At 55.2% G+C, this 11,294-nt stretch overlaps 1 protein-coding gene across 1 annotated transcript in view; it reads right to left on the bottom strand.

Moving 5' to 3' along the window:
- Positions 1-5,823: 5,823 nt before the first annotated feature.
- The window catches only part of TFCP2 (transcription factor CP2), a 21,861-nt gene continuing 16,390 nt past the window's right edge, over positions 5,824-11,294 (bottom strand). Inside the window, exons 12-15 of the mRNA XM_039714946.1 lie at positions 9,375-9,481; positions 7,863-8,005; positions 6,545-6,596; positions 5,824-6,453 (exon numbers count right to left, since the gene is read on the bottom strand). Of these exons, the coding sequence (XP_039570880.1) occupies positions 6,416-6,453; positions 6,545-6,596; positions 7,863-8,005; positions 9,375-9,481 (340 nt within the window). The 3' untranslated portion in view covers positions 5,824-6,415. The remainder of the gene's footprint in view (positions 6,454-6,544; positions 6,597-7,862; positions 8,006-9,374; positions 9,482-11,294) is intronic.

The following is an 11,294-nucleotide window of genomic DNA, read 5'->3' as shown; positions in this document are numbered from 1 at the left end:
GGGGGGAGGAGGAGGAGGAGGAGGAGGAGGAGGAGGAGGAGGAGTGTCAGAACCCAGGACATTCCTCTGGCTGCCCTGGAGGGCTCAAGGCCCTGGCAGGGGGCTCAGAGACCCTGGCACAGAGTCAAAAACCCCTGCCTTCGATTTTACCCCATGGAAAGAATGACCAGCTTTGTGTGAAGATGTACAACCACAAGAGTTTGAGTTGGGTGATGGTTAATTTGTCACGGGGTGAAAAAGTAGAATTTTGGGGTTTTAGAATGGGGGTTCAAGAAGCAAGATGGAGGGATTTGAGTGTGTCCTGCCCTCCTTCTCCTTTTTCTTGGCCTCCGTATTCTGCTGTGATGGTGACACTTGGGTTGGTTTAGACACAAACTGTCCAACATAGGTGACAGGTACTGGAAAATTATTGTAAATAAAGTACATGTTGTTTTTAGTATAAAAAGAAAACACCACCCCAAAGGTGGGCAGTGTGCCACAAGCTGACCTGCTGGACAGAGCTCAGCGGGCCAGGAAAAGAATGAAAGAAATAAGAGAAAACAAACAACCCTGAAAAGCAGAGCTGAGGAATCTCAGCTTCTCCTTTGGTCACAGGGCTGGGAAAAAAAACTCTTTAACACCTTGGGAGCCATTTCAGCAACACAAAACCCGAGAGGGGAGGAGAGCAGAGCCCGGGCACCGCGGCCACGCCAAGGGCAGCTGGGCCAGAGGAGCAGCCTGGAGCAACCCCGAGACTGGAGAAGAAATCTTGGCTCACCAAGCCAAGAAGAGGCAGAGCCAGGGAGAATTCCCTGATCCCTGCTCCCAGGAGTCCTCTGGGATCTGGACAAGGGTTCAGCCCCCTGGCCTGGCTGCTGGGATATCGAGATATGGAGCAGAGCAGAGCCAGGAACCGGGGTCCTGCCCGGGATGGGGGCATGGCCAGGGGGGCTGGGGGAGGACAGAGACCCCCGGCCCCTGCAGAGACTCCTGGCAAGCGTGAGGGAAAGGTGTTCCCTCCAGGACTGTCTGAACAGGTACTGGAAAATTATTGTAAATAAAGTACATGTTGTTTTTAGTATAAAAAGAAAACACCACCCTGAGGGCGGGCAGTGTGCCATGAACTGACCTGCTGGACAGAGCTCAGCGGGCCAGGAAAAGAATGAAAGAAATAAGAGAAAACAAACAACCCTGAAAAGCAGAGCTGAGGAATCTCAGCTTCTCCTTTGGTCACAGGGCTGGGAAAAAAAACTCTTTAACACCTTGGGAGCCATTTCAGCAACACAAAACCCGAGAGGGGAGGAGAGCAGAGCCCGGGCACCGCGGCCACGCCAAGGGCAGCTGGGCCAGAGGAGCAGCCTGGAGCAACCCCGAGACTGGAGAAGAAATCTTGGCTCACCAAGCCAAGAAGAGGCAGAGCCAGGGAGAATTCCCTGATCCCTGCTCCCAGGAGTCCTCTGGGATCTGGACAAGGGTTCAGCCCCCTGGCCTGGCTGCTGGGACATCGAGATATGGAGCAGACAGAGCAGAGCCAGGAACCGGGGTCCTGCCCGGGATGGGGGCATGGCCAGGGGGGCTGGGGGAGGACAGAGACCCCCGGCCCCTGCAGAGACTCCTGGCAAGCGTGAGGGAAAGGTGTTCCCTCCAGGACTGTCTGAGAGTGAGCCCAGGAAGCTGCAATGGTGGAGAGAGGAGTCAGGAGCTGAGGGAGGGGGGAATGCAGAGTTCCTGCAGGGCCGGGGAGCCCAGCACAGGGTCCAGGCTCTGGAAGATTCTCTGGGGCCATTCCCAGGGTGGAACCAGGATCCAGGCTCTGGAAGGTTCCCTGGAGCAGTTCCCAGGGTGGAGCCCAGGGTCCAGGCTCTGGAAGGTTCTCTGGAGCCATTCCAGGGGTGGATCCAGGCTCTGGAAGGTTCCCTGGAGCAGTTCCCAGGGTGGAGCCCAAGATCCAAGCTCTGGAAGGTTCTCTGGAGCAGTTCCTGGGGTGAAGCCCAGGGTCCAGGCTCTGGAAGGTTCTCTGGAACGCTGTCACCGTGCCCCAGCTCCCTGGCAGTGTGGCAATGGCAGCAGCAGAACCAGCAGTGCCTCAGGTGAGTCCCCAAGCCTGGCACCATGGAGACCATCCTCATTCCTCCCCACCCACCTCGGCTGTGGGAGGACGGTCCAAGACCTTGGGCAGAGTCAAAAGTCTCACACAAGTTAGGAAATGTCCCTGTCCCACCAGTATGGCCCAGTGTCTGCTGTTGGGAGCAGCTGCAGCAGAGAGAGGGGACACCCCAGATGTCACCTGTGGTGTCACCTGTGTGACACAGAGAGGACTGGAGGCCCTGGCACCTCGGCTGGTGTTCATGGAAGTGTCTCAGGTTTAGCTTTTATTTTATTTTATTTTATTTTTTAATTTCTTCCCTAACAAAGAACTGTTTTTCCTGTTCCAATATTCCTGAGAGCCCCTTAATTTCAAATTTATAACAATTCAGAGGGAGGGGGTTTGCATTTTCCATTTCAGGGGAGGCTCCTGCCTTCCTCAGCACACACCTGGCTGTTCAAACCCAGACAGAGGAAACTCACCTGGGCTGCCCAGGTGTGCTGAGGCATCGCTGCCTGAGCACAAAAAGCCATCGTGTGCCTGAGGAGCAGCACAACAACCACCAGGTGGGTCCAGGTGGGTCCAGGTGGGCTGGGCTGCCAGGATCAGCGTGCCAGATACGCCTGGGATGGCAACACAAGGGACAGTCGTCACTGTGAGATTTTATGGAAATCCTTTCGCTAGGATTTTTCTCCTGAGAAGCCTCAGAAAAGAAATGCAAACAGTAACTGTCTGATGGCTGTGGGATGTGCTCTGGGGTTGGTTCACCAACAGGTGCACCTTGGATTTTGGTCTCATGTGAGTTGTTTTTACTTGGTGAGCAATCACAGCCAGCTCTGTTGGACTCTCTGTCACAGGTTTTTATTATTCATTCCTTTCCGAGCCTTCTGATGTATTCCTTTCTCTCCATAGTTCAGTATAGCACTTTTTAATATAATATCATGATATAAGAAATCAGCCTTCTAAGAAACACGGAGTCAGATTCATCCCCTCCCTCATCCTGGGACCCGTGAACACATCGACAGACGGTCACTCCCAGCCTGGGGTGCCCAGGGCGCCTCAGGATCGGGGCAGAGATGCCATCCTGAAGTTCTGGGAGGATGGAACCAGCCATGGGCACTGCACCCCACTGCAACGTGAGCTGCCATGCAGCAGGGCCAGGGTGGAGCCCCTGGGGGCAGGGATCAGTCTCAGTGTGGGGAGTGGCAGTGGGTGCCATCACAGCACCCAAACCTGCCAGGGGCAGGGGGCACCCCAGGGTGGCTGGAGATGGAGCCGGTGCCTCTCAGCCCTGCCTGACGCCCCCGGGCTGGAAAACAAACCCCAGCGTGAGGTGGCAGCTGTACAGGAACGTGCCTCCTGCTGAGGGAGTGACCAAACTGTCCCTTGTCCCCTTAAAAAGGAAAAAACCCAGTTTTGTTCCTCAGTTAGCAAAGAAGACGCCTCATAGGACCTGGGGACTTCACCTCAAACTTAAGGATTGGACAGGAGCCAAAAAGTCCCACCTGAGCAATTCAGTAGAAAAAGAAGACAACAAAGGAACTAATTGCTTTTGTGGGTGTTTTACCAGCAGCAAGAACCTCTTGCACCTGGCTCTTTTTTTCTCTGTAAAGAGCTTTGTTATTTTGCCTTTTATTAATTTTTTTTCTGTTTCCAACACCACCACAGAAGCCACCCTGCTGATTTTATGACATCTGAGGCAGCTGAGCTCTCTCGGGTGTGACACAGATCCCCAAGAGCTCACGAGACCTGGCTGGGGGAGACTCCTCTCCTGTGTCAGCGCTGAAAGAACTGAGCGGGACAGGGGACTCATGGCAGGAATGGCTCAGGGACCCGGGCCAGAGAGCTGGGGTGGGGAGGGGGTGGCACATTCCCTTTGGGATGGGGAGGGGGTGGCACATTCCCCTCAGGATGAGGAGGGGTGTCACATTCCCCTTTGGGATGGGAGGGGGGTGTCACATTCCCTATGGGATGGGGAGGGGGTGGCACATTCCCCTCGGGATAGGGAGGCACATTCCCTTTAGGATGGGGAGGGGTGTCACATCCCCTTTGGGGTGGGGAGGGGGGTCACATTCCCTTTGGGATTGGGGTGTCACATCCCCTTTGGGGTGGGGAGGGGGTGGCACATTCCCCTCGGGATTGGGGGGGTCACATTCCCTTTGGGATGGAGAGACGGGTCACATTCCCTGCCAGGCACTGCTCCGAGGAAGCTGAAGGGTGCCAGGGGCTGCTGGAGCCACCCTGGGGGCGAGGCTGGGCACCTGCACCGCTGGCACCTGCCACGGTCACCTGGGCAGTGACACCTGAGGCTGCAGCGGGCCAGCCCTGCCCGGTGGGAGCCCCAGGGGCTGCAGGAGGGAACAAAGCCCCGTGGTGCAGGACAGGAACTGCCAGGGAAGGGTTTGGATCGGCCCCGACTCGGGGAAAGGCAAACCCGACCCTGGGATCGCTTCTGCTCACGGACCTGGGCGCACTCGGTGGGAGATGCAGAGGATGGGACACAAATGTCCCCAGGGAACCTGGGGCATGGGGGATTTGGGGGGATTGGGGGTAACTGGGGGGATTTGGGGTAATTGGGGAGATTTGGGGATGAATTTGAGGTGATTTGGGGATGAATTTGGGGTAATTTGGGGGGATTTGGGGATGAATTTGGGGTAATTGGGGGGATTGGGAGTGAAATAAAGGGTAAATACAAGCTGTTGGATAAGGAATTATGTGGATGGAGTAAAAAAAAGGATGAGTGCAAGGTGTGGGACAAGGAATAATGTGGACAGTGTAGAACAAAGGGCGAGTGCAAGGTTTGAGATAAGGAATGGTGTGGATGGAGTGAAATAAAGGGTGAGAGCAAGGTCTGGGATAATGAATGACATGGATGGTGCAGAAAAATGAGTGAGTGTAAGGTTTAGGATAAGGAATGACATGGGTGGTGCAGAATAAAGGACCAGTGCAAAGTGTGGGATAAGGAATGGTGTGGATGGAGTAAAAAAAAGGGTGAGTGCAAGGTGTGGGATAAGGAATTAAGTGGATGGTGTTGAATAAAGGGCGAGTGCAACACTTGAGATAAGGAATGGTGTGGATGTTGGTAAGGGTGAGTGGAAGGTGTGGGATAAGGAATGACATGGATGATGCAGAAAAATGGGGGAGTGCAAGGTTTGGGATGAGGAATGGTGTGGATGGAGTAAAATGAAGGATGAGTGCAAGGTGTAGGATAAGGAATGGTGTGGATGGAGTAAAATACAGAGTAAATGCAAGGTTTGGGGGGGCTTTTTGGGTAAATTTTGGGGGAAGATTTGGGGATTTTGGTTGAAATTTTTGGGAGAAATTTTGGAAGTTTTTTGGGGTAACTGGGGGGATTTGGGGTAATTGGGGAGATTTGGGGATGAATTTGAGGTGATTTGGGGATGAATTTGGGGGGATTTGGGGATGAATTTGGGGTAATTGGGAGTAATTTGTGAATGATTCTGGGGTAATTCTGGGTGGTGAGGGGTAATTTGGGGGAAGATTCAGGGATATTTCAAGGTGACTTTGGGGCCATCCTGAGGAGATCTGGCAGATTTTTGGAGGTGATTTTGGGGTAGTTTGGGGCTGATTTTGGGGATTTCTTGGGGCTGATTTTGAGTGATTTTCGTGTGGTCTTGGGGAGATTTTTGGGGTGATTTTGGAGGTGCTGCTCAGGCCTGGGGAAGCTCTGGGGTGATGCTGACCCCCTGCACTGCCCAGACTGTCACAACTGTCACCCGAGCCAGGACCTGCCACACCTGGATCCAATCCTGGCTTTATTTAAATCAAATCCTTGGTTTTTATTGTCTTTTTTCCTGTTTTTTTGAAACACCTGATGGGCTGAGGCTGGAGGCACCCAGGTCTGAGGGATCTGGGATCAACCTCCCACACCTGGGCAGATCCCTCACCTGGACACTGCCCAGAGCTGCTTCAATCACTCCACATATTCAGCAGAAATTGCCAAATCTTTGCTTTTCTCCCCAAAAAATGCAGCAATGTCCCCTCCCCTTCCCCCCACCCGAGTTATTCCTTTATCCTCCAATTTTCCATAATTAAATCTGGATCTGGAATTCTTGATGACCTTGTGAGATCACTGCACACCTGTCCCAGGTGGGTGCACACCCAAGCTCCAGCAGTGGAGCATCCTGTCCATGCCAGGAGTCACCTGTGGGACAGGTGAGCACACCTGGGGGCTCTCCAGAGGTTTCCAGGTGTTCCCTGCGAGGGGGGTGGCCAGGTAACATCACCTGGGGGGTCCCAGATCTCTGCTGTGTCCTGGTGCTGGGAGTGGGGGGTCTCCAGGTGTGCTGAGAGGCTGCAGGTGCTGCTCACCTGTGCCTCACCTGGCCCCTACTTCAGGATGATGTGGTAGCTGTCGTTGGTTTCGGCTGCAGAGGAAGCCAAGAACAGGTGAGGGGAGGTGGGCGGGGCTGACCCGACCCAGGTGAGGCCCCAACCCCAGCCCAGGTGCTCACACACCTTTCATGGTGTCCAGGACGAAGCAGGATTCATCCTGGAAGTTCTGGATCATCTGAAACAAACCCCAAACAGCACCAATTTAGGGATTTTTGGGGAGAATTTGTGTTCCAGAGGTGCCAAGGTGGCAGCTCTGGGAGCAGCAGGCACAAATATCTCGAAAAAGGGTGAGTGCAAGGTGTGGGATAAGGAATTAAGTGGATGGTGTTGAATAAAGGGCGAGTGCAACACTTGAGATAAGGAATGGTGTGGATGTTGGTAAGGGTGAGTGGAAGGTGTGGGATAAGGAATGACATGGATGATGCAGAAAAATGGGGGAGTGCAAGGTTTGGGATGAGGAATGGTGTGGATGGAGTAAAATGAAGGATGAGTGCAAGGTGTAGGATAAGGAATGGTGTGGATGGAGTAAAATACAGAGTAAATGCAAGGTTTGGGATACGGAATGACATGGATGGTGTAGAATAAAGGACCAGTGCAAGGTGTGGGATAAGGGATGGTGTGGATGGTGTAAAGGGTGAGTGCAAGGCTTGGGATAATGAATGACATGGATGGTGCAGAAAAAAGGATGAGTGTAAGGTTTGGGATAAGGAATGATGTGGACAGTGTAGAATAAAGGATGAATGCAAGGTTTAGGATAACAAAAGGTGTGGATGGTGCAGAAAAAAGGGTAAATACAAGCTGTGGGATAAGGAATGGTGTGGATGGTGTAGAATAAAGGATGAGTGCAAGCTGTGGGATAAGGAATTAAGTGGATGGTGTAAGGGGTGAGTGCAAGGGATAAGGAATTATGTGGATTGTGTAGGATAAAGGGTAAATGCAAGGTGTGGGATAAGGAATGATGTGGACAGTGCAGAATAAAGGGTGAGTGCAAGGTGTGGGATAAAGAATGGTGTGGATGATGTAAAGGTTAAATGCAAAGTTTGGGGTAAGGGATGCTGTGGATGGTGCAGAATAAAGGGTGATTGCAAGGTTTGGGGTAAGGAATGATGTGGATGGTGTGCAGTAAGTGGGGGAAGGCCCTGCTTGTGGCCAGGACAGGGTTAATTTCTGCAGCAGCTGAGGGGCAGGCCCAGCACCCCGAGGTCCTTACCAATGTTTCTGTTTGTTTAAATTCTTTCGGATTCATCCTGGAAGTTCTGGATCATCTGAAACAAACCCCAAACAGCACCAATTTAGGGATTTTTGGGGAGAATTTGTGTTCCAGAGGTGCCAAGGTGGCAGCTCTGGGAGCAGCAGGCACAAATATCTCGTTCATTCCCTGGGCCCAGGTGCTGCCGTGCCCAGGGGGGCCCTGCCCGCTGTGCCCAGGGCAGGCTGTTACCTCGTCGCTGACCAGCACGTGGATGCCCGTGGGGCCCTGCTTGTAGATGTGCTGGATGTGCTGGGCGGGCACCCGGAACAGCTGTGCCAGCTTCTCTGCCAGCTCGGCCGCCCGCAGCTCCTCCAGGTACACGGCGTGGTACACTGCAGGGCAGGGCCACAGCTGCCACGGTGCCAGCACAGCCCTGGGGCTGGGCACGGCTGGGCTGGGGACAGGGGCCTGCCTGGCACCCCCACCTGCCTGGCACCGTGCCTTGTCTGTCACCCCTGTCCTGGCACCCATGTCCTGTCTGTCACCGTGTCCTACCTGGCACTGTGTCCTGCCTGGCACCCTGTCCTGTCTGTATCCTGTCACCCATGTCTTGTCACCTGCATCCTGCCTGGCACTGTGACCTGCCTGGCACCCCTGTCCTGTCACTGTGTCCTGTCTGTCACTTGTGTCCTGCCTGGCACCGTGTCCTGTCACTGTGTTCTGTCACCCCTGTCCTGTCTGTCACCCCTGTCCTGTCTGTCACCTGTGTCCTGATACTGTCACCTGTCTGTTACCATGACCTGTCTGTGATCCATGTCCTGTCTTGTCGGAAGGCCCTGCTTGTGGCCAGGACAGGGTTAATTTCTGCAGCAGCTGAGGGGCAGGCCCAGCACCCCGAGGTCCTTACCAATGTTTCTGTTTGTTTAAATTCTTTCCTCCCCCATCACTGCTGCCTGTGCAGCCCCCAGCTGGGTCTGGAGTCTGGGGCACAGAACTGAGGACACATCTGAGTCACTGACCAAGGAAAGGGAATTAAAGGGTCAAAGACCCCCGTGTCCTCCCCTCAGCTTTTCCAGGTGAAATCCCAGGTACAACCTGCAAAGGAGGGCTCCAGGTGTGCCCCACCTGAGCCAGGATCAACCCCGGGGTGCTCCAGCTCTGACATCCCTGGGGCACGGGGGATTCGGATCCATGTCCTGTCTTGTCACCTGTGTGTGCTCCCTGTCCCCCCAGGTGAGTCCCTCCCCCAGGTCAGTCCCAGCCCCAGGTGAGCTCCCTCCCCCCAGGTCAGTCCCTCCCCCAGGTGAGTCCCTGATCCCCAGGTGTGTCCCAGCCCCAGGTGAGTCCCTGCCCCAGGTGAGCTCCCTTCCCCCCCAGGTCAGTCCCTCCCCCAGGTGAGCTCCCTCCCCCCAGGTGTGTCCCTGCCCCAGGTGTGTCCCTTTCCCCCCAGGTCAGTCCCTCCCCCAGGTGTGTCCCATCCCCAGGTGTGCCCCATCCCCAGGTGTGCCCCATCCCCAGGTGTGTCCCTTTCCCCCCAGGTGTGTCCCATCCCCAGGTGTGTCCCAGCCCCAGGTGTGTCCCAGCCCCAGGTGTGTCCCAGCCCCAGGTGTGTCCCAGCCCCAGGTGTGTCCCAGCCCCAGGTGTGTCCCAGCCCCAGGTGTGCCCCATCCCCAGGTGTGCCCCATCCCCAGGTGTGTCCCAGCCCCAGGTGTGTCCCATCCCCAGGTGTGCCCCATCCCCAGGTGTGTCCCTGCCCCTCACCGAAGAAGGTGCCGCCGCTGCCGTCGCCGTCCTCGTGCTCGTGCTGGGGGTCCCTGCCCTGCTGTGACTCCTGGCACACGTAGATGGTCAGGCGGGGCCGCACCATCCTGGGACAGGGCACGGTCACCTGCTGCTGGCCCTGCCAGCCCCCCTGCCAGCCCCCCCTGCCAGCTGGCCCTGCCAGCCCCCCCTGCCAGCCCCCCCCTGCCAGCTGGCCCCGGGGGCGGCTGCACCAGCCCAGGTGTGCCCTGGCCAGCATTCCCTGCCCTTCCCACCTGCAGGGGCTCCCCTGTCAGGTATCCAAGGATGCTTCCCTGCAATTCCCACCTGGGCACTTTGTCCCTGTCAGGTACCTGAGGATGTTCCTCAGCCATTCCCCCCTGGATGGGCTCCCCTGTCTGTCAGGATGCTTCCCAGCCATTCCCACCTGGGCACTCTGTCCCTGTCAGGTACCTGAGGATGTTCCTCAGCCATTCCCACCTGGATGGGCTCCCCTGTCTGTCAGGTACCTGAGGATGCTCCTCAGCCATTCCCACCTGGGCACTCCGTCCCTCTCATCCTCCCCAAAAGCTCCAGGTGTGTTAAGCCCCTGGGGCAAGCCCTGCTTCTTAGGGCAAGCTGTGAGGAACATCCCATTTTTGGGAGCTTTCTGGGCAGCTCCCAGTGGAGACAGCTCCTGGACCACCACAGCTCCTGGCTTGGGGCTCCAGTCCTGCATTCTCAAAGCCAAAGGGCCCTGCTTCTTAGGGCAAGCTGTGAGGAACATCCCATTTTTGGGAGCTTTCTGGGCAGCTCCCAGTGGAGACAGCTCCTGGACCACCAGGAGCTCCTGGCTTGGGGCTCCAGTCCTGGATTCTCAAAGCCAAAGAATTCCTAATCCCTAATTCCTAACCCCCAATTCCTAATTCTGCCAGCCCCCCCCTGCCAGCCCCCCTGCCAGCTGGCCCCGGGGGCGGCTGCACGAGCCCAGGTGTGCCCTGGCCAGCATTCCCTGCCCTTCCCACCTGCAGGGGCTCCCCTGTCAGGTATCCAAGGATGCTTCCCTGCAATTCCCACCTGCAGGGGCTCTCCTGTCCCTGTCAGGTGTCTGATGATGCTTCCCTGCAATTCCCACCTGGGCACTTTGTCCCTGTCAGGTACCTGAGAATTCCTAATCCCTAATTCCTAACCCCCAATTCCTAATTCCTAATCCTCAATTCCTAATTCCCATTTCCTAATTCTCAATCCCCAATCCCTGATTCTCAATCCCTAATCCCCAATCCCTAATTCCCAGTTCCTAATTCCCAATTCCCAATCCCTAATCCCTAATTCCTGAATCTCAATTTCTAATCCCTAATCCCCAATCCCTAATCCCCAATTCCTGAATCTCAATTTCTAATCCCTAATCCCCAATCCCTAATTCCTAATTCCCATTTCCTAATTCTCAGTTCCTAATTCCCAATTCCTAATCCCTAATCCCTAATTCCCAATCCCTAATTCCTAATTCTCAATTTCTAATCCCTAATTCTCAATCCCCAATCCCTGATTCTCAATCCCTAATCCCTAATCCCCAATCCCTAATTCCCAATCCCTAATCCCCAATCCCTAATTCCCAATTCCCAATCCCTAATCCCCAATTCCTGAATCTCAATTTCTAATCCCTAATCCCCAATCCCTAATTCCTAATTCTCGATTCTCAATCCCTAATCCCCAATTCTCAATCTCTAATTCCCAATTCCTCTCTCCTACCTGGACCTCCTTCCCCAAACGTCCTCTAAATTCCTGACTCGGATGGGAAAAGGCTGGGCCAGGTGTGTCCCAGCCCCCCCCAGGTGAATCCTGACCCCCCCAGGTGTTTCCTGACACCCCCAGGTGTGTCCCAGCCCCCTCAGGTGAGTCCTTTCCCCCCCAGGTGACTCCTGACCCCCCCCAGGTGAGTCC

This window comes from Passer montanus, unplaced genomic scaffold (genome assembly GCF_014805655.1).
Source record: "Passer montanus isolate IOZ18808 unplaced genomic scaffold, ASM1480565v1 scaffold317, whole genome shotgun sequence".
Classification (NCBI taxonomy): domain Eukaryota; kingdom Metazoa; phylum Chordata; class Aves; order Passeriformes; family Passeridae; genus Passer; species Passer montanus.
Note: the sequence above shows the minus strand (reverse complement) of the source record. Positions and strands in the feature narration are given on the sequence as shown.